General features: G+C 45.9%; 1 protein-coding gene across 1 annotated transcript in view; it reads right to left on the bottom strand.

Annotated features, from left to right (window-relative positions):
* The window catches only part of ndst2a (N-deacetylase/N-sulfotransferase (heparan glucosaminyl) 2a), a 487,958-nt gene that overhangs the window by 3,520 nt on the left and 459,402 nt on the right, over nt 1–25,036 (bottom strand). The window contains exons 11-17 of the mRNA XM_073025637.1: nt 21,040–21,222; nt 12,648–12,744; nt 11,418–11,541; nt 10,942–11,116; nt 7,561–7,731; nt 3,498–3,607; nt 1,509–1,611 (exon numbers count right to left, since the gene is read on the bottom strand). Coding sequence (XP_072881738.1) covers nt 1,509–1,611; nt 3,498–3,607; nt 7,561–7,731; nt 10,942–11,116; nt 11,418–11,541; nt 12,648–12,744; nt 21,040–21,222 — 963 coding nt within the window. The remainder of the gene's footprint in view (nt 1–1,508; nt 1,612–3,497; nt 3,608–7,560; nt 7,732–10,941; nt 11,117–11,417; nt 11,542–12,647; nt 12,745–21,039; nt 21,223–25,036) is intronic.

Genomic DNA, 25,036 nt, shown 5'->3' with positions numbered 1-25,036 from the left:
CTGCCCTGCTGTTTCCCCATGGCTGATCCATTTCCCAAAGAAGTGGCAGAAGGAATAAAGGCATTGACTGTTCTCCGAACAGGGAAAATCAGAGGTGCAAAGGGAATTGGGAGTCCTTGTGTAGGATCCCCTAAAGGTTAACTTACAGATTGAGTTGGTAGTAAGGAAGACAAATTCAATGTTAGCATTCATTTTGAGGGGGCCAGAATACAAGAGAAAGGTTGTGATGTTGAGGCTTTATAAGGCATTGGTCAGACTGCACGTGGAGTATTGTGAGCAGTTTTGGGCCCCTTATCGAGAAAAGAATATGCTGACATTGGAGAGGGCCCATAGGGGGTTCACAAGAATGATTCTGGGAATGAAAGGGTTAATGTATGAGCTGCGTTTGATGGCTCTGTGCCTGTATTTGCTGGTAAAGAATGAGAGGGGAATCTCATTGAAATCTATCGAATATCAAAAGGCCTTGATAGAGTGGATGTGGAGAGGATGTTTCCTATAGTGGGGGAGTCTGGGACCAGAGGGCACAGATAGAGTGGATGTGGAGAGGATGTTTCCTATAGTGGGGGAGTCTAGGACCAGAGGGCACAGATAGAGTTGATGTGGAGAGGATGTTTCCTATAGTGGGGGAGTCTAGGACCAGAGGAAACAGATAGAGTGGATGTGGAGAGGATGTTTCCTATAGTGGGGGAGTCTAGGACCAGAGGGCACAGATAGAGTGGATGTGGAGAGGATGTTTCCTATAGTGGGGGAGTCTAGGACCAGAGGGCACAGATAGAGTGGATGTGGAGAGGATGTTTCCTATAGTGGGAGAGTAGGACCAGAGGGCACAGATAGAGTGGATGTGGAGAGGATGTTTCCTATAGTGGGGGAGTAGGACCAGAGGGCACAGATAGAGTTGATGTGGAGAGGATGTTTCCTATAGTGGGAGAGTCTAGGACCAGAGGACACAGATAGAGTGGATGTGGAGAGGATGTTTCCTATAGTGGGGAGTCTAGGACCAGAGGGCACAGATAGAGTGGATGTGGAGAGGATGTTTCCTATAGTGGGGGAGTCTAGGACCAGAGGGCTCGGCCTCAGAATAGAAGAATGCCTATTTACAGCAGAGATGAGGAGGCATTTCTTTATCCAGAAGGAAGTGAATCTGTGGAATCCACTGACACAGACGGCTGTGGAGGCCAAGTTACTGAGTATATTGAAAGCGGAGATTGATAGGTTCTTGATTAGTTGGGGCATAAAAGATTCTGGGGAGAAGGCAGGAGAATTGGGTTGAGAGGGATAATAGATCAGCCGTGACGGAATGATAAAATAGACCCGATGGGCTAAATGGCCTAATCTATGTCTTTTGGCCAGAGGCTAAAGGTGGAAGGTGAAATATTTGAGGGGAACATGGCGGGGGAGTTCTTCACTCATGAAGAAGCAGCAGCCATTCTCTGACCTCATACATTTCTTTCCCTTCAATGCGAAACAGCACATGAAACGTGCGAGGATGCAAGGAGACGCACACTCACCAGTGAATCCATCTCTGGGTATTTCCTCCCTTTACTCTTGCCGAGACACTTTGACTTCCCACCTTCTGCAATCTGGCACCAAAAGTTCTTGTTGTCATCGTACCTGGAACGAAGAGACCAGAGATTACTGACAGAAAACTCTATTTAGTTACTTTATTTACAGGTTCAGCGGGGAACAGACCCTTCTGGCCCAGTGAACTACACCGTCCAGCAGCACACTCATTTAACCCTAGTTTAATCACAAAATGGTTTGCAATGACCAATTAATCTACTTACTGGTATATCTTTGGAATGTTGGAGGAAACTGGAGCACCTGGAGGAAACCCATGGAAAGAATGTACAAACTCCTTATGGACGGTACTGGAATTGAACTCTACTTCCTGAGCTGTAATAGCATCGCGCTAACTGCTATGTTACTGTGGTACCCTGTGTCACGTACCTAACTTGACTGCTGTTATATTTCTCAAAAGCAACAAGGCCTTCACAAAACAGGTTCAGGAAAGGAAATCTGTTCAGGAAGATTGTTGTTGTCATAGCAGCCTTCCATCCTCGAAGCCGCTGTCACCCTGCCCCTGACCAACACGCCACAGCAACTTCTGGGTGCACGTAAATGATATGGCAAGTGAAGCTGATCCTTGACCTGCGTGGATGGTATGCAAAACAAGGCTCTCTGCCACTGCATTGTTGTTCTTGGCACCCTTCTCTCCGAAAGTAACACACAAGAAAAGTCAGCTTACAGTGGTAACACTTCCTACAGTGTTTCTGATGGTTGACCCAAGATAGGTGAAGGAGTTGACCACCTCTAAAGTGAGATGGTGATGGATGGAAGGGAGTCAACCCCTCTAGAGAGTGACCATCGATGGTGACGGGTGGGAGGGAGTCAACCCCTCTAGAGAGTGACCATCGATGGTGACGGGTGGGAGGGAGTCAACCCCTCTCGAGAGTGACCATCGATGGTGACGGGTGGGAGCCAAACCCCTCTAGAGAGCGACCATCGATGGTGACGGGTGGGAGGGAGTCAACCCCTCTACAGAATGACCATCGATGGTGACGGGTGGGAGCCAAACCCCTCTAGAGAGTGACCATCGATGGTGACGGGTGGGAGGGAGTCAATGTCCCAGGCCATGACGTTTGTCTTCAAGCTGATGGTCAGCCCAAACTACTCGCAGGCAGGGACAGGTGGTCGATGAGATGCTGCCGTTGGCCTTCTGTGTGGGAAGTCAGTGTGGTGTCATCGGCAAGTAACAGCTCACAAATGGAAACCTCTCGGATCCTGCTCTTGGAGTGAAGGCGAGCGATGGTGAAGAGTTTGCCATCAGCTCTGGTGTGTAAGTCGATACCCTCAGTGCATTTTCTAAAAGCACACTAAAGCAGCATAGAGAACAAATGCCAAAGGGTGTCTGTGTCATTGCCAGAACCCAGGGCTGAAATGGGGGCATCATTTTAAGGTGATTAGAGGCTTTGTACAGCTGCACCACATTCTCCAACCCCTCAGATGTTGGTCACCTGTACCAATGTGCCAGCCAGAATGTCACTGGCACCCCCTCAGTCCTGACAGTGAAACCTCAGCTGCTTATGTGGCCCATCACAGTCCCCCTCGAAGATTCAGAGTAAATTATTTTCAAACTACATACAGTCACCTAACCTGAGATTCACCTTCTTTCAGACATTCACAGTAAATACAAAGAAACACAACAGAGTCAATGAGAACTGTACACAGCAGGAACAACCAATGTGTAAAAGACAACAAACTGTGCAAATACAAAAAAAATGATAATGGCAATTAAGTGATAAATATGGAGAACATGAGATGTAGAGTCCTTGACAGTGAGTCCACGGGCACGGGAACAGTTCAATGTTTCGGTGAGTGGAACTGAGTGAGGCACGTTGCCTACTGTACAAAGCAAAGGCAACGCTGATATGCTGAACACAGAAAGCTGGAAATGAATTGTCCAGTTGTTTACAAAGTGATTTGACGGTGATACATACATCAGTGCCTGAGTGTAATTCAGGTGAGGGGTTACACCGAGGAACTTCTGCACACTCTCCATGACAGCAACTGGGTTGTTACGTAGCTCTAAGCCGTTGACGATAAGAAGCTACGGTGAAAACAAGAAACAGCTTTGTAAGTATCACCCAAAGGAACTCTCATTCACTGTGGTATTACATAACACTAACACCAGATCAGGACACTATGCTCTCTGGTTTTATACTAGTCCCAGCACATCTCACTCTGTTCACAGATATTCCATTTTTCCAGTTTTTCCTTAAACACGTCTCTGCCCACTGTTCCCAACGGGAACAGGTGCTATATCGACAATCTGCTCCTGGAGGAACTCAGGCGGGCGGCATCTGTAAAGGTGGGGGTTAAGGAAACTCTGCATCCAGACACATAAGATCATATGACTTAGGAACAGAATTATGTCATTCACCCCACTGAGGCAGCACTGCCATTCCATCATGGCTGATCTATTTTCCCTCTCAACCCCATTCTCCTGCCTTCTCTGGAAACTTCCACACCTTACTAATTAAGAGTCTATCAATCTCAACTTTAAATATACTCAATAACTTGGCCTCCACAGCCAAGTCCACAGTCTGTGTCAATGAATTCCACAGGTTCATTTCCTTTGACTAAAGAAATTCCTCCTCACCTCTGTTCGACATGGACATTCTTCTATTCTGATACTGTGCTCTCTGGTCCTAGGCTCTCCCATTGTAGGAAATATCCACTCCGAATCCACTCCATCTAGGCCCGGATTTCAATGAGATCACCCCTCATCCTTCTAAACCCCAGTGAGTGCAAACCTAGAGCCATCAAATGCTCCTCATACACTCCGTCCCTCATCTCCATTCAGGGCCTCAATGTGAGGCAACACCTCACCTGCAAATCTGCTGGGGTCGTCTATTGTGTCGGGTGCTCTCAATGCCTCCTTCTCTACATTGGTGGGGCCTGTCATAAATTGGGGGACCGCTTCGTCAAGCACCACCAGAGCACCCGCCACATGTGGGATTTCTGGTAGCCAAACATTTTAATTCCAGTTCTTATTCCCGTTCCAACATGCCCTTTCGTGGCCTCCTCTTGCACCTAGATGAGGCCACCTTCAGGGTGGAGGAGCAACATCTTACATTCTGCCTGGGTACCCTCCAACCTGTGACAGGAATATCAATTCCACCTTCCAGTAGACAAATTCCCCCTCCCCACTCTGCCCTTCTCACCTGTGTATCACTTCCCCCTAGGTTCCCCCTCCTTCCCTTCTCATGGTCCACTGTCCTCTCCTATCAGATTCTTCCTTCTCCAGCCCTTGATGCTATTTGACCTGCTGAATTCCTCAAACGTTTTGTGTATGTTGCTCCTCTTGCATTAACCATTTCGTCCTGGGATAATTCTTGTGAATCTCCTCTGGACCATCTCCAATACCAGCACAGCTTTTCTTAGCTTTAACACTGCCATCAGGTTCTTGAACCGGCCTAAACACCCTGTCAAACTAATTGTTTCTCATTCTTACACAACTGCCATCATGCTTATTTTGCAGAAGTGTATTTTCTTCAGCCTCAGGCCCTCCTCCTCCTCCTCTTGGACACCCCATTCTGGCTTCTGCCCTCTTGGGATCTTTTCAGTTCTAACTGAACTGGACCCCCATCTCGATTTCACCCCTCTCTGACCCCACAGCTTTCCACCTTCTCCCCACGAATCTGCTCACCCCCCTCCCATTCCCACTCCCCTCTGACCCACAGCTCTCCCCTCACCCATCCCCACTCCCCCTCTGACCCCACTTCTCTCCACTCTCTCCCCATCAATCCCTCTGAATGAGTGGAGATTGGCAGGAGGTAATTTAATTCCATACCCCCATTCCCGCACCAAAATGTTTGTTCACAGCCCCCACCCCACCCCCGGTGTTTGAAGCTAAAAGCAAATTAGAGGAACTGCCTCATAGCCTGCCTGAGCAGTCTCCAAACTGACAGGATGAACACTGAATTCTCCAACTTCTGGAGACCACTTTCCCTCCTCTTGACCCACTGGACTCCATCGCCCACTCGTTCCCCTCCCTCACTTCCCTTCCTCCCTCCGTCCTCTCCTATCAGATCCCATCATCAGGCCTTGGTCACACCCACGTGCCATCTTCCAACTTCTGACACCATTTCTACTCTTCCCGCGCCCCCCCCCAACCAACCTACCATACCCCCACCTGTATCAATAGACGATAGGTGCAGGAGTAGGCCATTTGGCCCTTCTAGCCGGCACCGCCAATCATGGCTGATCATACACAATCAGTACCCCGTTCCTGCCCTCTCGTCATATCCCTTGACCCCGCTATCTATAAGGGCTCTATCAAACTCTCTCTTGAATGCATCCAGAGACTTGGCCTCCACTGCCTTCTGGGGCAGAGCATTCCACATATATCCACCCTGGTACAGATAGATAGATACTTTATTCATCCCCATGGGGAAATTCAACATTTTTTCCAATGTCCCATACACTTATTGTAGCAAAACTAATTATATACAATACTTAACTCAGTAAAAATATGATATGCATCTAAAATCACCCTCAAAAAGCATTAATAATAGCTTTTAAAAAGTTCTTAAGTAGTTTACTTAAATACATTGAGTCCTAACCCCGGCACTTTAACATATCTTACTCCTGGCGGTTGAATTGTAAAGCCGAATGGCATTGGGGAGTATTGATCTCTTCATCCTGTCTGAGGAGCATTGCATCGATAGCAACCTGCCCATCTTCTGAAGCCCCACCTTAGTATTTTATCACCACATTCAGCTCTCTGCCACCCTGTTTCTGAGTGGCCCATAAACACCATCTCCCTATTCCCCTTTTTCCACTTTTTTTATTGTAACTTATCACAATTCGTTCTGCCTGCACTGTATCACTGCCATAAAGCAACAAGTTTTATGATCAATGTCAGAGTCATACAGCACTACAGCAGAGAAACAGGTACCAGTCACTGATAATAAACCTGATCTGACTCTTTCGTTCCTCTCCTGAAGGAACATTGCCTAAACACAAGAGATTCTGCAGATGCTGGAAATCTGGATGTGAATGGCCTGTCTGGTTGGGTTGCCCAACACAGATGCTAACCACAGGGAAGGCTGTCTGTGTGTTATTCCACAGCAGTTCTATCAGAATATTTCAGTTCTGTGACACATATGAAATTCTGAAGCTATCAACCCTAATATTATAAACACAAAATATTCCTTAAATGTTGGAAATCCAGAACAACACATACTTTTTATGGAGAAACTCAGCAGGTCAGGCAGCTTCTATGGAGGGGAATAAACAGTCGACGTTTCAGGTAGAGATCCTTCATCAGTACTGAGAAGGACATGGGACGACACCGGAAATAAAAGGTGGGGGAAGGGGAAGGAGGATAGGTGAAGCCAGGTGGGTGGGAAAGGTAAAGGTCTGGGGAAGAAGGGATCTGATAAGAGAGGAGAGTAGACCATAGGAGAAAGGGAGGATGAGGGGCACAACTGTTCATTCCCTCCACAGATGCTGCTTGACCTGCCGAGTTTCTGCAGCATTTTGTATGTTGCTGCAGATTCCAGAATTTACAGAATCTCTGTGCATCTCTGAGTATTAAATTTCATTAATCAAAATTGTTGCTAAAAGTGTCCTCACCTTGTAGCTTATTGTCTTGCTGTGGAAAGCTGGTTGTCATGACATTCATACCCTCTCTATGAATGCCAACAGTAAGTTTGAGCTTAAAAATTTTATTGACCAAGATAAATAATATACATAATAAAATTACAAGAATAATCGGAGCAAAATCTTTTCATTGTTACATTCATAGTCAATACACTACGTACTGTTCCATTAGATTCTTTAAGAACACTCACATGGCCTCCTCCTCCCCCAAGGGGAGGTGGGGGCGTAGTACATTACAACAATAATGGAGGGGCTTCCTCACCCAACCGGGCCCCTCCCTGTGCAGTAGCGGAAGAACTCCAAGCTGCGGTCTCCCACCACCCCCCCCAAGCCCCTAAGCTACCCAGCGAGGTGTGAGCAATAACGAAGTGTTGACCCAGACAGGAGCCATACCTGGGAAGGTGGATAGTACACTAGCCACCTTTCAATGTGGGTGGCGTACCAGCCGGGAATCAAGCAACGGTTCTGCAGAAGGCGAACTTCTGGAGGAGCATCTGGGCCGGCGCGGATCACCTGGTAGAAGGTGAAGTTCAGGGCAGCCGGCAGTTGGTGAGCTCGCTGGTGCTGTAGAGAAATCAAGCCATCAACACTCTGCAGGAGACATTCCCGTACCCGATGGAGCAACAGACAGCCCGTGTCACAGCAGGGGCACTGACGGTTGCAAAACCCATTAGGACTAGAATATAAAGCAAGGATGTAATGCGGAGGTTTGATAAGGCACTGGGGAGTACTGTGGAAATATTGGAGTTTTGGGCCCCTTATCTAAAAAGAGACGTGCTAGCATTCGAGAGGGGCCATGAAGATGATTCCAGGAATGAAAATGTTAACACATGAGAAGCTTTTGACGGTTCTGGGCCTTCAGAAGAACGAGGGGGGGGATCTCATTGAACATTGATAGGCCTACGTACAGTGTATGTTGAGAAGCTGTTTCCTATAGAGGGCAAGTCTCGGATAAGAGGGTGCAGTTTCAGAATAGAGGGGCGTCCATTTAGAATGGAGCTGAGAAAGAATTTCTTTAGCCCGAGGGGTTTGAATCTGTGGAATTCATTGCCATAGATGGCTGTGGAGGCCAACCCATTGGGTATTTTTAAAGCAAAGGTTGATAGGTTCTTGATTAGTCAGGGAATGAAAGGTTATGGGGAAAAGGCAAGAGAAATGGGGTTGAGGGAAAATAAATCAGCCAGGATGAAACGGCAGAGAAAACGTAATGGGTCGAAAGGCCTAATTCTGCTCCAACATCGGATGGTCTAATTCAGCTGCAGGTAAATTGTGAGGAGATTGGAAGGCTAAATGGTCTCATTCTGATTCTGCTGAGAGGAGATATGTTTAGTTTGGGGATCAGAGGTGGTTATTCAGCTCCTTCTGCCTGGTTCAATATTCATTTGGGATCCTGGCTGAATGGCAACACAATTTCGTAGCTTTCTCCCTGCCAGCCTGACAAAAGCCCATCAGAGTTGAGCAGTACTATAACAAGCCCTTTGGCATATCCAGTCCATGCCCAACTATTATTCAACCTAGTCCCATTGACCTACACCTCCCCATCAATGTACTATCCCAACACTTTCAAATATTGCAATCAAGCACATATCAGCACTTCCACCGTTCCAAACTTGCACCACCCACTGATGAAGTTTCCCCTCATAATTACACAGAACATAGAAAACCTACAGCACAATACAGGCCCTTCGGCTCACAAAGTTGTGCTGAACATATCCCTACCTCAGAAATTAATAGGCTTACCTATAGCCCTCTATTTTACTAAGCTCCATGTACCTATCTAAAAGCCTCTTAAAAGACCCTATCATTTCCGCCACCACCACCGTTGCCGGCAGCCCATTCCATGCACTCACCACTCTCTGAGTAAAAAACTTATCCCTGACATCTCCTCTGTACCTACTCCCCAACACCTTAAACCTGTGTCCCCTTGTGGCAACCATTTCAGCCCTGGGAAAAAGCCTCTGACTATCCACACGATCAATGCCTCTCATCATCTTGTACACCTCTATCAGGTCACCTCTCATCCTCCTTCGCTCCAAAGGAGAAAAGGCCGAGTTCACTCAACCTATTCTCATAAGGCCTGTTCCCCAATCCAGGCAACATCCTTGTAAATCTCCTCTGCACCCTTTCTATAGCTTCCACATCCTTCCTGTAGTGAGGCGACCAGAACTGAGCACAATACTCCAAGTGGGGTCTGACCAGGGTCCTAGATAGCTGCAACATTACCTCTTGGCTCTTAAACTCAATTCCATGATTGATGAAGGCCAATGCACTGTACGCCTTCTTAACCACAGAGTCAACCTGCGCAGCTGCTTTGAGCGTCCTATGGACTCGGACCCCAAGATCCCTCTGATCCTCCACACTGCTAAGAGTCTTACCATTAATACTATATTCTGCCATCATATTTGACCTACCAAGATGAATCACCTCACACTTACCTGGGTTGAACTCCATCTGCCACTTCTCAGCCCAGTTTTGCATCCTATCAATGTCCCGCTGTAACCTCTGACAGTCCTCCACACTATCCACAAAACCTCCAAACTTTGTGTCATCAGCAAATTTACTAACTCATCCCCCCACTTCCTCATCCAGGTCATTTATAAAAGTCATGAAGAATAAGGGTCCCAGAACAAATCCCTGAGGCACTCCACTGGTGACCGACCTCCATGCAGAATATGACCCGTCTACAACCACTCTTTGCCTTCTGTGGGCAAGCCAGTTCTGGATTCACAAAGCAATGTCCTTTTGGATCCCACGCCTCCTTACTTTCTCAATAAGCCTTGCATGGGGTACCTTATCCAATGCCTTGCTGAAATCCATATACACTACATCTATTGCTCTTCCTTCTTAAATGTCACATCCTCAAAACATTCAATCAAGCTCGTAAGGCACGACCTGCCCTTTACAAAGCCATGCTGACTACTCCTGATCATCTTAAGGTAGCATATTACCTTAAGAATTACATCTTTCACCCTTAACCCATGACCTCCAGTTGCAGTCTCATCGAAACTCAGTGAAAAAAGCCAGCTTGCATTTACCCGATCTATACCTTTCATAATTTTGTACACTTCTATCAAATCTCTCCTCATTTTCCTTTGCTCCAGGAAATAAAATTCTAACCTATCCAAGCTTTTCCCTATAACTCAGGTCCTCAAGTCCTGGCAATGTCCTTTTAAACTTTCCCTGTACCCTTTCAGTATTAAAGTCTCTCCGATAGGAAGTTGGCCAGATACTCCAAAGTAGGCCTCACCAATATTTATTACAACTATCGATCAATCTCTTGTTTATGATTAACAGCAGACCTTGTGTTTGTGGGAGAAGTTTCTAAAACCCCCAGCACCCTTTGCAAGCAGAGATGACAGTGAACTTTGCTCCTGAACAGCTGGGATCTAGAGTAAGAGATTCATTCAACTAATCAATCACTTCCCTTCAATATTTTAGTTTTATTTTATTTGGAGATACAGATGGGTAACAGGCCTTTCTGGTGCAATTAGCCCACACCACCCATTAAACTCACGTGACCAATTAACCTGCTGACTTTGGAAAGTGGAAGGAAACCAGAGCATTTGGAGGAAACCCACGCAGTAACGGGAGAATGTTAAAAACCCCTTGGCGGGAATTGAACCTAAGTCACTGGCGCTGTAATAGCTAACCGCTATGCTGATTCGCACGTCTTTGGAACAAGGGAGGAAACTGGAGCTTCTTTGTTGGCTGCTTTCTACTGCAGCTTTGTTCAAACAGCTGAAAGTGTATGTTCCCCTGCCAGGGCAGGCATACCTGATACCAGGAATAAGCTCGCTCCGCAGGGTTAATCAGGATGGTGATGATCTTTGCCCGGGGTAGCAGCGCTGCAGCCCTCTTGGGGGCCACTTCCGACTCAAAGTAATTTGCACTCTTCTCAAACGTGAAGTCTGTGCTCACATTCGATGGGATGGGGAAGAAATCCATGTACCTGAGGAATGAGAGTGGGTACATGGAAGTAGAATGATGGAGAGCCCCTCCCTGTCCCTGTCACGCCTCTTCCCAATCCCCACACCCATCCCATCTGGAGAAGATTCAACATTCAAGACTGTTCAGTGTCATTTCCAGTACACAAGTATAAAGGGAAACAAAATAATTGTTACTCCCAATCTGATGCTGCACAAAAACACAATAAGATAAAGAACACAATAATTAAAAAACCTTCAGAGGTTACCACATTCCACTCGTGCTTGTAGAACTGTGCACAGAGGCCGAAGTGAACAGTCCCTTACCAGTCTATTCCTTTGTGATAGTTGGCCCCGTTGAAGAACTGAATCTCCTCATAGGTGACTGGACTGGGGAAATTACTCATAATTCCAGGATGCAAAGACAGGAAAAAGTGCAAAGCTGTAGTGCCTGGGGAAGAGAACGGACATGTTTACCTGCACAGCACTCCTAAGCATCCCTTTTCCTTCCATTCTGCATTCAACTTCAGATATATATTCCCCTCAATACATGGTCAAATTCACAATGACATCTGGAGCGGAGGGGCCACTGCACAAAATCAAAACAGGCTGCAGAGGTTGTAAATTTAGCCAGCTCTACAATGGGCACTAGCTTCCTGATCATCGAGGATGTCTTCAAAAGGTGATGCCTCAAAAAAGTGGCATCCATCATTAAGCACCCAGGACATGCCCTCTTCTCATCACTACCATCAAGGAGGAGCCTGAAGACCACAATCAATGCTTTAAGAACAGCTCTTCCCCTCTGCCATCAGATTCAGGAATGGTTCATGAACACTATTGCACTTTTGCACTATTTAACTGATTTTTTACATCTTGCACTGTACTGCTGCCACAAAACAACAAATTTCATGAATATCAGTGATAATAAACCTGATTCTGAAATAACCTATCTCATCCCAGATTGGTCTGATGTGCAGTAATGAATGTTATGAAAACACACCATCAATTTGTCTGCACACCAAACTGCAGTGAGTGATCTATTTAACCAATCTGTTACCTCGATTATGGATGATACCAATTTGATACCTGCAGCTGTGGAGTCCAAGAAATTGAGGATATTTAAAGTGAAGGCTGACAGGTTCTTGATCAGTCAGGGTGTCAAAGGTTAAGGGGAGAAGGCAGGAGAATGGCATTGAGAGGGATAATAAATTTGCTATGATGGAATGGTGTAGGAATAGGCCAAATGGCCTATTTCTGCTCCTATGTCTTATGGCCTTAGGCATTGTTATGCTAGAGAGTTGCCCAAGCTAGAAGCCAACAGGAAGCTTTGACTTGGTTGGATTCTTCACCCAAAGGAAGAACCTTTGGCAGCGTAACACTGGGAGCCTGAGACCCACAGGAGACAGAGACGCTAACTACTGTTTTAATCCCAACCTCACAATAAATGATTTACATAGTCTCCTCATGGATATTTCCACTTCTACTAAATGCCAACTCCAATGTAACACAGAGAGATTCTAATCACTCAACGAGACAAGATCGGAGAATTAAAGTTACCAGTTTTTTGTGGGCCCACGATGAGGAACTTGGGGAGCCTGTCACAAGTCTTCTCTTTTGACCAAATATCCTTGTGCCGTTTGTCATCGCAAGGGTTCTGAAAAACATTCAGCACTCAGAAATAATTATCAAATAAATTGAAGGGTAAAACAGACACATATACCAGGACGAACACCCCCTGGCCACTTTATTATGCACCTCCTGTACCTAAAAAAGTACATGCCTGTGTTCTTCTGTTGCAGTACCCCATCCACTTCAAGGCTCGAGGTACTGTGTGCTTAGAAAAGCTCTTCTGCACACCACTGTTGTAATGCCTGGTTATTTGAGTTACTGTCGTCTTCCTGTCAGCGTGAACTAATCTGGCCATTTGCTTCTGACCTCTCTCATTAACAAGGTGTTTTCACCCACAGAACTGACACTGACTCGATGTTTTTTGTTTTTCACACTATTCTCTGTAAACTCCAGACTGTTAAATCCCAGGAGATCAGCAGTTTCTGAGATACTCAAACCATCCTGTCTGGCACCAACAATCATTCTACAGTCAAAATCACTTTGATCATATTTCTTCCCCATTCTGACATTTTGGTCTGAAAACAACTGAACCTCTTGACCAGGTCTGCAACTGCATGATTGGCTGATTAGATATTTGTATTAACAAACAGCTGACAGGTGTTCCTAATAAAGAGGCCACTGAGTGTATATTGATTTGACACAAACAATGGATTTCACTGTGTGTTTGATGTACAAATGGCAAATAAGGCTGATCTTTAAGGACACACTTGTCCAAAGGCAGACATGGACACACTACCCACTCCAACCTCCTGTACATACAGACCATGGTACAAGACTGAAACAGCTGTATAGTGTAGTGTTTAGCGGAATGCCATTACTGCACCAGTGAACAGGGTTCTGGCCCTAGACTGTACCACCCAATTGCACCCTAATAAACCGAATGACCTGTGCTTCATTGGGATGTGGCCGGGGGTGCCCGGAGTACCCGGAGGAAATACACAGTCTCACGGGGAGGATGTATAAACTCCTTACAGATCACACCAGGAAATGAACCCATGTTGCTGGCAGTGTAAAATGTTGCACTGACCACTACACTACCAAGGCTCCAGAAGAGGTCCCCGAGTTTGATCCCAGGAATGAAAGGTTTTGATGGCTCTGAATCTGTACTAAGGGGCGCACATTCTGGTTGGCTGCCGGTGACAGGAATCAGTATTGGGGACCCCTGCAGAACACCACTTATGGTCTTATGACACTCACTGGAGTTCAGAAGAATGGTGGTGGGGGAGATCTCTTTGAAGCCTGCCAAAAACTGAAAAAGATGATTTACAATGAGGTGGTGAATTTCCTTGATTCAGGACCCAAAACTGCTCACAATACTGCAAATGTGATCTGACGAACGCTTTATAAAACCTCAGCACTTCATCCTTGCTCTTATATTCTAGTCCTCTTCAAATGAGAGGATCGTGCCAATAAGCTGGACATCTCTTGGCAACATGGTTAATGACTTTGCTCAAAGGCATCCCATGACCTCTTATCTCTGACAACCATGGGTTTAATGATCCTATCATCTTTCTCTCTAGATCACCAAGAATCCAAGATACTAACTTTCTATTCTGGCATTTCTGGAATGTTTATCAATGCTATGTAAAAAGAGCAGCAGAGATTTGTTTATTATTTATAGAAACTGTACAGTAACAGGCTCTTGTGGCCCAATGAGCCCGCCCCAACCGGTTACACCCATGTGACCAATAAACCTACTGATCCGTGGGGAATTTTGGAATGCGGGAGGACACTGGAGCAAACCTACAGAGTCCTGAGAAGAGCATGCACACTCCTCACAAGCAGCGGCAAACTGAACCCAGGTCACTGGCGATATTAACTACTGGGCTACTGTACCGGCCCTACAGCTGCATGCAACAAGTTTCTGCTTCATTTGTGACTTGCAGAGAACCTATGGATCACAAAATTACCTATTTCCAACACAGGGGAAGGATGGAAAGGGGACACAGGAGGGAGGCGTTTTCACAAAGAGGATGGTGGGTGTGTGGAATGAGCTGCCAGAGGAATTGGTAGAGGCTGGTACTCTAACAGCTTCTACAAGACATGCACATGGAAAGGAAAGGGGCCAAACGACAGCAAATGGGACTAGCTCGGGTAGACAACTTGATCCAACATGGATGGGTTGGGCCACAGGACCTGTTTCCTCGCTGTTAAGAGCTCTCTGATGGAAACAGACTCTCTCGATCTGCTTCTTCAAGCTAGACACAATCTAGTATACCTCTATCAAACCTTCCCTCAGTCACAATAAAGCACGACAAGTCCTATCAACCCTTGTCCATCACGGGTAAAGCCATCCCCACCCCCCATTCAGCACATCTACATGAAATGTTGTCGCACAAAAGCGGTATCCATCATCAGGGACCCCACCAGCCAGGCCGTGCTCTCTTTTCACACGGCATCCATCATCAGGGACCCCACCAGCCAGGCCGTGCTCTCTTTTCGCGCGGCATCCATCATCAGGGACCCCACCAGCCAGGCCGTGCTCTCTTTTCGCGCGGCATCCATCATCAGGGACCCCACCAGCCAGGCCGTGCTCTCTTTTCGCGCGGCATCCATCATCAGGGACCCCACCAGCCAGGCCGTGCTCTCTTTTCGCGCGGCATCCATCATCAGGGACCCCACCAGCCAGGCCGTGCTCTCTTTTCGCGCGGCATCCATCATCAGGGACCCCACCAGCCAGGCCGTGCTCTCTTTTCGCGCGGCATCCATCATCAGGGACCCCACCAGCCAGGCCGTGCTCTCTTTTCACGCGGCATCCATCATCAGGGACCCCACCAGCCAGGCCGTGCTCTCTTTTCGCGCGGCATCCATCATCAGGGACCCCACCAGCCAGGCCGTGCTCTCTTTTCGCGCGGCATCCATCATCAGGGACCCCACCAGCCAGGCCGTGCTCTCTTTTCGCGCGGCATCCATCATCAGGGACCCCACCAGCCAGGCCGTGCTCTCTTTTCGCGCGGCATCCATCATCAGGGACCCCACCAGCCAGGCCGTGCTCTCTTTTCGCGCGGCATCCATCATCAGGGACCCCACCAGCCAGGCCGTGCTCTCTTTTCGCGCGGCATCCATCATCAGGGACCCCACCAGCCAGGCCGTGCTCTCTTTTCGCGCGGCATCCATCATCAGGGACCCCACCAGCCAGGCCGTGCTCTCTTTTCGCGCGGCATCCATCATCAGGGACCCCACCAGCCAGGCCGTGCTCTCTTTTCGCGCGGCATCCATCATCAGGGACCCCACCAGCCAGGCCGTGCTCTCTTTTCGCGCGGCATCCATCATCAGGGACCCCACCAGCCAGGCCGTGCTCTCTTTTCGCGCGGCATCCATCATCAGGGACCCCACCAGCCAGGCCGTGCTCTCTTTTCGCGCGGCATCCATCATCAGGGACCCCACCAGCCAGGCCGTGCTCTCTTTTCGCGCGGCATCCATCATCAGGGACCCCACCAGCCAGGCCGTGCTCTCTTTTCGCGCGGCATCCATCATCAGGGACCCCACCAGCCAGGCCGTGCTCTCTTTTCGCGCGGCATCCATCATCAGGGACCCCACCAGCCAGGCCGTGCTCTCTTTTCGCGCGGCATCCATCATCAGGGACCCCACCAGCCAGGCCGTGCTCTCTTTTCGCGCGGCATCCATCATCAGGGACCCCACCAGCCAGGCCGTGCTCTCTTTTCGCGCGGCATCCATCATCAGGGACCCCACCAGCCAGGCCGTGCTCTCTTTTCGCGCGGCATCCATCATCAGGGACCCCACCAGCCAGGCCGTGCTCTCTTTTCGCGCGGCATCCATCATCAGGGACCCCACCAGCCAGGCCGTGCTCTCTTTTCGCGCGGCATCCATCATCAGGGACCCCACCAGCCAGGCCGTGCTCTCTTTTCGCGCGGCATCCATCATCAGGGACCCCACCAGCCAGGCCGTGCTCTCTTTTCGCTGCTGCCATCAGGAAGGTACAGGAGCCTCAAGACTCACACCACCAGGTTCAGGAGCAGTTATTACCCTGAACATCAGGCTCTTGAAACCAAAGTGGATTACTTCACTCAACTTCACTTGCCCCATCATTGAAATGCTCCCACAAGCAATGATGGACTTACTCACAGGATTTTTCATCTCATGTTCTCGATATTTATTGTTTATTTATTTATCATTATTGTTTCCTCTTTTACATTTGCATAGTTTGTTGCTTTCTGCACTCTGGTTGAACTCCCAAGTTGGTGCAGTCTTTCATTGATTCTGTTATGGCTATTATTCTATAGATTTATTGAGTATGCCCACAAGAAAATGAATCTCACAGTTGAATATTGTGATATGTATGTACTTTGATAACGAAATTTATTTTGAATTTTGTAGCTGAAAACTCTCCCATCTGGAACCATCCAAACAAAATACTAATCCTTGTCTGCACATTACCCTGCTAGAATTTAAAGTTTCCAGATCATTCATCATTAGGAGTATAGATAGGGTAAAGGCAAGCAGGCTTAGGTGAGTCTAGAATTAGAGGTCATGGGTTAAGGGTGAAAGGTGAAATCTTGAAGAGGACTATGAAGGAGACCGTCACTCAGACGGTACTCAGAGTGTGGAATGAGCTGTCAGCAGAAGTGGTGGGGATTTGTGTTCGATTTGAACATTTAGAAGAAATTTGAATAAGTTTAAAGTAAATTTATCAAAATACATACAAGTCACCATATACAGCCCTGAGATTCATTTTCTTGTGGGTATACTCAATATATTCAACAACCAATCGATGAAAGGCTGCACCAACAAGATGAACAAATGCACAAAAGACAAAAAATTGTGCAAATACAAAAAGAAAGAAATAATAATAATAAATAAATAGAGAACATGAGATGAAGAGTCCTTGAAAGTGAGCCCATAAGTTGTGGGAACAGTTCAGTGATGAGGACAAGTGAAGTTGAATGATGTTATCCCCTCTGCTTCAGGAGTAATAACTGTTCCTGAACCTGGTGGCATTAATCACGTATCTTCTTCCTGATGGCAGCAGCGAGAGGAAAGTATATTCTTGGAGGTGAGGGTCTGTAATGATGGATGCTGCTTCCCTACAACAATACTCTGTGCAGATGTGCTCAATGGTTAGTGGATGGCAGGGGTATGGAGGGCTTTGGTTCAGTTACAGGTCAATGGGACTAGGCAGACAAATAGTTCTGCATGGACTAGAAGGGCCAAAAAGACTTTCTGTGCTGTAGTACACTAGGACTCTACACAGACTTACTAGGTACAGCTGCTCATTAATGCAAATGTAAGACCATAAGGTTTAGGAGCAGAAGTAGGCCATTCAGCCCATCGAGCCTGCTCCGCCATTCAATCATGGGCTGATCCACTTCATCCAGTCATCCCTACTCTCCTGCTTTCACCCCATACCCTTTGATGCCCTGGCTAATCAAGAACCTATCTCTCTCTGCCTTAAATACACCCAATGACTTGGCCTCCACAGCCACTCACGGCAACAAATTCCACAGATTTACCACCCTCTGACTGAAGTAATTTCTCCGCATCTCAGTTCTAAAAGGACGTCCTTCAATCCTGAAGTTGTGTCCTCTTGTCCTAGAATCTCCTAACATGGGAAATAACTTTGCCATATCTAACCTGTTCAGGCCTTTTATCATTTGGAATATTTCTATGAGATCCCCCCCTCATTCTCCTGAACTCCAGAGAATACAGCCTAAGAGCTGCCAGATGTTCCTCATACAGTGACCCTCTCATTCCTGGAATCATTCTTGCAATAAACTGCCAATCAAGTCGTAACAACTCAATGCATAAAAGCATGCAGTCGTGGTAAAGGGGATCAGTTGTTGTTCAGACCAAACATCAGAATGGGGAAGAAATGTGATGTAAGTGACTTTTGAGTGTGGAATGATTGTTGGTGCCAGATGGGGTGGTTTGAGTATCTCAGAAACTGCTGATCTCCTGGGATTTTCACACATGACAGTCTCTAGGGTTTTCAGAGAATGGTGTGAAAAACAAAAAAAACATCCAGTGAGTGGCAATTTTGAGGGTGAAAATGCCTTGTTAATGAAAGAGGTCAGAAGAGGATAGCCAGATGGGTTCAAGATGACAGGAAGGCAACAGTAGTGTACAGGATGAACGCAGCATCTCTGAATGCACAACATGTTGAACCTTGAAGTAGATGGGCTACAGGAGCAAAAGACCACCCTGGGTTCTGCTCCTGAACCAAATAAAGTGGCCACTGAGTGTGTGACTATGACTGTGTTGCTGGCTCAATAACTGTTAGCGGACTTCCACACAACACAAAACCAGTCACTCTAAACAAAGGGGCCAATGAAATTCCTGCTTCTATATTGAAGCTTCTTCAGACTCTGCCTTGGTGTGGCATTGCAGAAAATCAATATGTTAAAGAGTTTTAGAAAGCAATTATTCACCAGTGGGGATTTTTCAATAATAGCCGTGTTTAAATCTCATTAATTTGCCCTTGGCATTCCTTGTAGACATAAAGACAGCTCTAAACAGCAGATAAATGGAATACTAAAAGCAACAGTAGCATTGACTTTATGTATGCTTTTAGAATAATATTTATCTTGAGAAAGCTGCTGTTTTGAGCTGACTTTATGTACAAGGATGCACCAAAGACAAAATAATGAGACCTTAGCACATTTTTTTTTATTGCTGCAAACTCCCAGTTAGTGAATAGATTTTGTTTTTAAATTCTTTAAGTCATTGATTATCTGTAACACAGATCTGCCTCAGGTCCCATGCCACCAGGTTCAGGAACAGTTATTACCCTTCAACCATCAGACTCCTGAACCAGTGTGGGTAACTTCACTCACCTCTACTCTGAACCGATTCCACACTTTCAAGGACTCTATCTCTCATGTTCTCAGTATTATTTAATTATTGACTCCTGATGAAGGGTTTCGGCCCGAAATGTCGTCACTACCTCCTCCCATAGATGCTGTGCTGTCTGGCCTGCTGAGTTCTGCCAGCATTTTGTGTTTTTAATTATTTAATTATTAGTGTTTTTCTTTCTGTATGTGCACAATGTCATACTGTGCACATTATTTGTGCACCTGTTTGTGTGCAGTTTTTCATTGATTCTATTGTGTTTCTTAGTATTTACTGTGAATGCCCACAAGAAAATGAATCTCAGGGTTGTGTATGGTGACGTATACTGTATGAATTTTGATAATAAATTTCCTTTGAACAAGAAATTTTGCAGATACTGGAAATCCAAAGTAACACACATAAAATGCTGGAGGAACTCAGCAGGTCAGACAACAGCATCCATGGAGAGGAATAAAGAGTTGACATATCTTTCAGTAAGATGGCAGTGCGCTCAGACACATTGGACACTCCGGGTCTAACCAAAGGGGCCATTGTCCATTCTCTACATGACCACTCGACACCGCTGCTTATCAAGAACATCAAGCACTGAAGATCTATTGCCTCAGCAAGTTGCTCAATAGCGATGGACTTGACTTATTACGTACTATAGCTGTGCTGTTAGCTGGGCTTGCTGCATACTGTTGATGTGCCGAGGCGGTGCGCGATCGGAAATAAAGGTGTGAGTGATTGCCTTAGATGTTTTTTCTTGTGATCACAAGACCGTGTTGGACCTTGGTAACATGGAACACTGCAAGCCAGTTTCACCGGGGAGGCTGACAGTGGGGGAGCTGCATTGCCTCGGATGTGGCGAGGCTCAGGCCTCAGACCACAAGGCCAACTGTTGCAGCTACCCGAGGCAGGAGATGCTGAGGTGCTGTGGGAGAGTCCCTATCCCAGTCTGACAATGCTCGGCAGTTGAATAATACACCACATTTGGAAAGGTCTTCTTTTGAGAGATCACTGCAGGGGGACGATAACTCGGCCATCAAGGTGGAATCCGTACTGGGTTGGGGGACTGGCCCCTCCTGTCAGTGCTGCCCTCTAGTGTTCGCTCAGTGGAAGAACAATGTGGACCAGGGCAACAACCCATGCATAACCACTCTACAGGCCATGTCATTCAGGGACTCGGGCTATATTTTTTGTGATTGTATGCTTTCTGCTATCAAAACCATATTTACGATACATTGTGTGCTACTGGCAATGAGTTTTACACCTTGGCCCTGGAGGACACTGTTTTGTTTGGCTCTATTCATACATGGTTGAATGATAATTAAACTTGAACGTTTGACCCAAGACCCATCATCAGGACTGGGAAGGGGAATAAGCAAAAATCTCGTGATTAACTGAATTTTCACAAGAAGAAAGAGTCTTAAGAAGGTTTAATCCAGAAGCGATAATTTAATTATATTGAAGTAAAGTTATCGGCAGCTAAGTGCTAACCTGAACACGCAATGGCTGTGTACACTTTTCCTACCTGCCACACGGGGTCCTTCTCCTCCGGGAAAAGCTCAAAGTATTTGGCGGCCAGTTCAACAGGGGGCAGCGTCTGCAGCTTCAGGTTAGTCCAGCACTGCACGAACTTCACCAGACTCTCAAAAGTGTACAGGCCAAGCCGGTCGTTGCCGTAGTTTGACAGGTGAGTCATGAAGATGCTGATCTGTAAGGTAAAGGGAAGCGGTAAGCTCACGTGCATTCAGATGCACTGTTCTGCAGCAGACAGGATAGCTCTACAATAGGTAGTCAAAAAGTGCCCAACGCAGTACCAGCACCAGCACACTCACCACCACGGACTCACATACAGAAAGGTGCCAGAGAAGGATCCCACCCACCCTGCTTTGCCACACTACCATCAGGGAGGAGGCTACATAGCATCCACACCAGGACAACTAGACTCAAAAACACAGGGTATACACATCCCAAAGAAGATGTATTCTAAAGGAAAGATGATACAACCATGGCTAACAAGCGAAGTCAAAGCCAACATAAAAGACAAAGAGAGGGCATGTAATAGAGCAAAAATTATTGGGAAATTAGAGGATTGGGAAGCTTTTAAAAACCAACAGAATGCAACTAAAAAAGTCATTAAGGTGGTAAATATGGAATATGAAAGTAAGCAAGCCAATAATATTAGAGAGGATACCAGAAGTTTCTTCTGATACATAAAGTGTAAAAGAGAGGCGAGTGGATATCGGACCGCTGGAAAACGATGGAATGCAGTGTCGGGAAGTGTATGGTCATGCACTTTGGTAGAAGAAAGGATTGATTATTTTTGAAATGGAGAGAAAATACAAAAAACTGAGGTGCAAAGGGACTTGGGAGTCCTTGTGCAGGATTCCCTAAAGGTTAATTTGCAAGATGAGTCTGTGGGGAGGAAGGCAAATGCAATGTTAGCATTCATTTCAAGAGGGCTAGAATATAAAAGCAAGGATGTAATGCTGAGACTTTATAAAGCACTGGTGAGGCCTCATTTGAAGTATTGTGAGCAGGTTTGGACCCCTTATCTTAGAAAGGATGTGCTGAAACTCAGGAGGGTTCAAAGGAGATTCACGAAAATGATTCCAGGTTTGAACAGCTTGCCATATGAAGAGTGTTTGATGGCTCTGGGCCTGTATTCACTGGATTTCAGAAGAATGAGGGGTGACCTCATTGAAACCTATCAAATAGAGAAAGGCCCTGATTGAGTGGATGTGAACAGGATGCTCCCTATGGGGGAAGTGTCTAAGACCAGTAGGGACAGAGGGACAACCTCAGAGTAGAGGGGCATCCTTTTAGAATGGAGATGAGGAGAATTTTATTTAGCCAGAGAGTGACGAATTTGTGGAATTCTTTGCCACAGACAGCTGTGGAGGCCAAGTCTTTATGTATATTTATGGCAGAGATTGATAGATTATTGATCAGTCAGGGCATGGATGGATACATGGACAAAGCAGGAGATTGGGGCTGAGAGGAAAGTGGATCAGCCATGATGAAATTTGATGTGCCAAATGGCCCAATTCTGCTCCTATATCTTATGGTCTAAAAACAGTTACTTTTCCCAAGCAGTAAGGCTGATCAACACCTCCTTCCCACTAAGCTGCCCCAAGCACCACTACTTTATCATTCCGTCTGGGTCACCTAATGTACAGACACTCCTGTGCCTAGCTTCAAGTTTTGGATATACAATCAATGTACAGAACCTTGACGAAGTATTCAGCTCCCACAAAGAATTTTACATTTCACTGTCTCATTTTCTAACTTTAAAATATATTGAAGAAAGATTTTTGAGCTAACCTACAAAACATTGTTCATGTCAAATCAAAAGAAAAAGTCTAAAACCTGTCAACAATTTACTAAAAATCAAAAACAAAAATTAATGCTAAAAAAGTATTCATCCCCTTTGTAATTACTATACTAACTTTCTCAGGAGCAATTCTGTATATTACCATATCAACTCACTCAATTTGTTGATGTAGAAAGATTGGAGGATCACCTGAATAAATACCCCTCTCTCTGTAGGGTCCAACAGAATGGGAGATTTTCAACAGGCCAATCCAAAATGAAGACAAAAGAGTATTCAAAACAAGTCAGGGAAGTGATCTGGGGAAGAGCACAACACCATCTCCAAGGCACTGAAAACACCTCGCAACACACCTCAGAGCAGTCCATTGTGAAAACGTGAAACCACAGCCCCTCTAAACATTCACCTGAGAAGAAAGGCCACTGTGATGCTAAAAGTCACTGTGAGTGAGCTGCAGAAGTCAGTGGCTACAACTGGAGATGAAGTTCATGACTCCACAGTCTCTAAGGCCTTACACAAAAAAGGGTATTTATGTAAGAGTGGCAAGGAAGCCTTGGCTTTTTTTAAAAAAAGCATATCCTTGCCCGTAAAGACTTTCCAAAGCATCACTTAAAAGATAATTTAAATATGTGGAATAAGGTATCGTGGTCAGATAAGACTAAAGTGGAACTTTTTGACCTTAATGCTAGCAGTACATGTGACATAAATCTAACACACTGCATCAGCCCCATCATACTATGGGGATGCTTTTCAGCAACAGGGACTGGAAATCTGGTCAGGATAAATACAGAGAGATCCTGGTTAAAACCATGCTTGCCTCTTCCAGAAAGCTTAAACTCAGGAGGAAATTCGTCTTTCAGCAGGTCAATGACCCAGAGCATACTGCCAGAGCAACCATGGAGCTTCTCCAAATGAAGAAAATTGATGTCCTTGAGTGGCCCAATCAAAGTCCTGACCTTAACCCAAATGAACATCTCTGGCTGCTTTCCAACTAACCTGGCACAGCTTGAGCAATTGCACAAGGAGGAATGGGCAAATCTTTTTCCAGCACATTGTGCAAAGCTGATAGAGACTTATCCAAAAAGACTACTGGCTGTAATAGCTGTGAGAGGTGGTTCAACTAAATACTGAGCAAAGGGGGATGAAAGCTTCTGAACTGCTGACATTTCAGTTTTTCAAATTCTAGTTTTTCATGCTCCCTGTTTTGGGGCTCTACTGTGCCAAAAAAGAAGCATGTGATTCACAAATAAAATTCTCAGTTAAATTGATCAAAGTCACTGGTTGTAATACTTAATTATGTGAACAAAGAGTTAGGGGATGAATACTTTTATAAGGCACTGTATATAAGCTAACTTATATATTTGTAGTTTTTTTAATTATTGTGGTCTTTATCTTATTGCATTTCATTTTTGTGCTGTATTGTATCCAGAGTAACAGATTTTTTCTCTTTTACACTCATTTGCTGGAAATGACATTAAACAATTAAACAAGTTGGCAAACCCATGCACATCCAAGTACCTGTGATGTTGGCCATGCCTACGTAATGCTCTGGTAAAGGTTTTGCTGCTAATGTTGTAAGGTATTTCACGTAATTGTTCTTCTGTTGAAGCAGTAATCTCTGTTGGTGGTGTTTGGGTTACTGTTAAAGATAAGGGATGCTTGGGAATGTGCATGTCATACAATCAGGAGGGTGGATTTGGGAGAAGGTTCTAGAAAACACTGAGGTGAGTCGAGGTCTTCTTTCAGCAGGAGACGGAGACGGAGACAGATGGAGCTTGAGAGAACCAGCCTTAGGATTCGTTCCAGCAGGAACACACGATGTAATGGAGTCCATGGTGGGGACTTCCACGGGACAGCTGAGAATTCATCAGAAACAACAGCTTCTAGATGATCTGAGCTCCACCTCTAACTGTTTAATTACAACCCTTCCTTCTTTTCTTTAATAACTTTTTGGTTAAATTAACGTTCTGAAATATATTTTGTACAGCGTACGTATACACTGGACGTACAGAGCCCGAGAAAGGTGGGTTCCTCGCCACCGAGCCCACTGACTGTTAGTGAGAAACGTGTTTCCAGAGACACCCAGTGAAAAGGATTTCACCTACAAGCTCAAACCCCAGTTCTGACTTGGAGAACTGAGAAAACAGCTGAAACGTGTGAATCTGAGAGTCTACCGGGGAAGTCGAAGCCTCAA

Source organism: Hemitrygon akajei, chromosome 21 (genome assembly GCF_048418815.1).
Source record: "Hemitrygon akajei chromosome 21, sHemAka1.3, whole genome shotgun sequence".
NCBI lineage: Eukaryota > Metazoa > Chordata > Chondrichthyes > Myliobatiformes > Dasyatidae > Hemitrygon > Hemitrygon akajei.
Note: the sequence above shows the minus strand (reverse complement) of the source record. Positions and strands in the feature narration are given on the sequence as shown.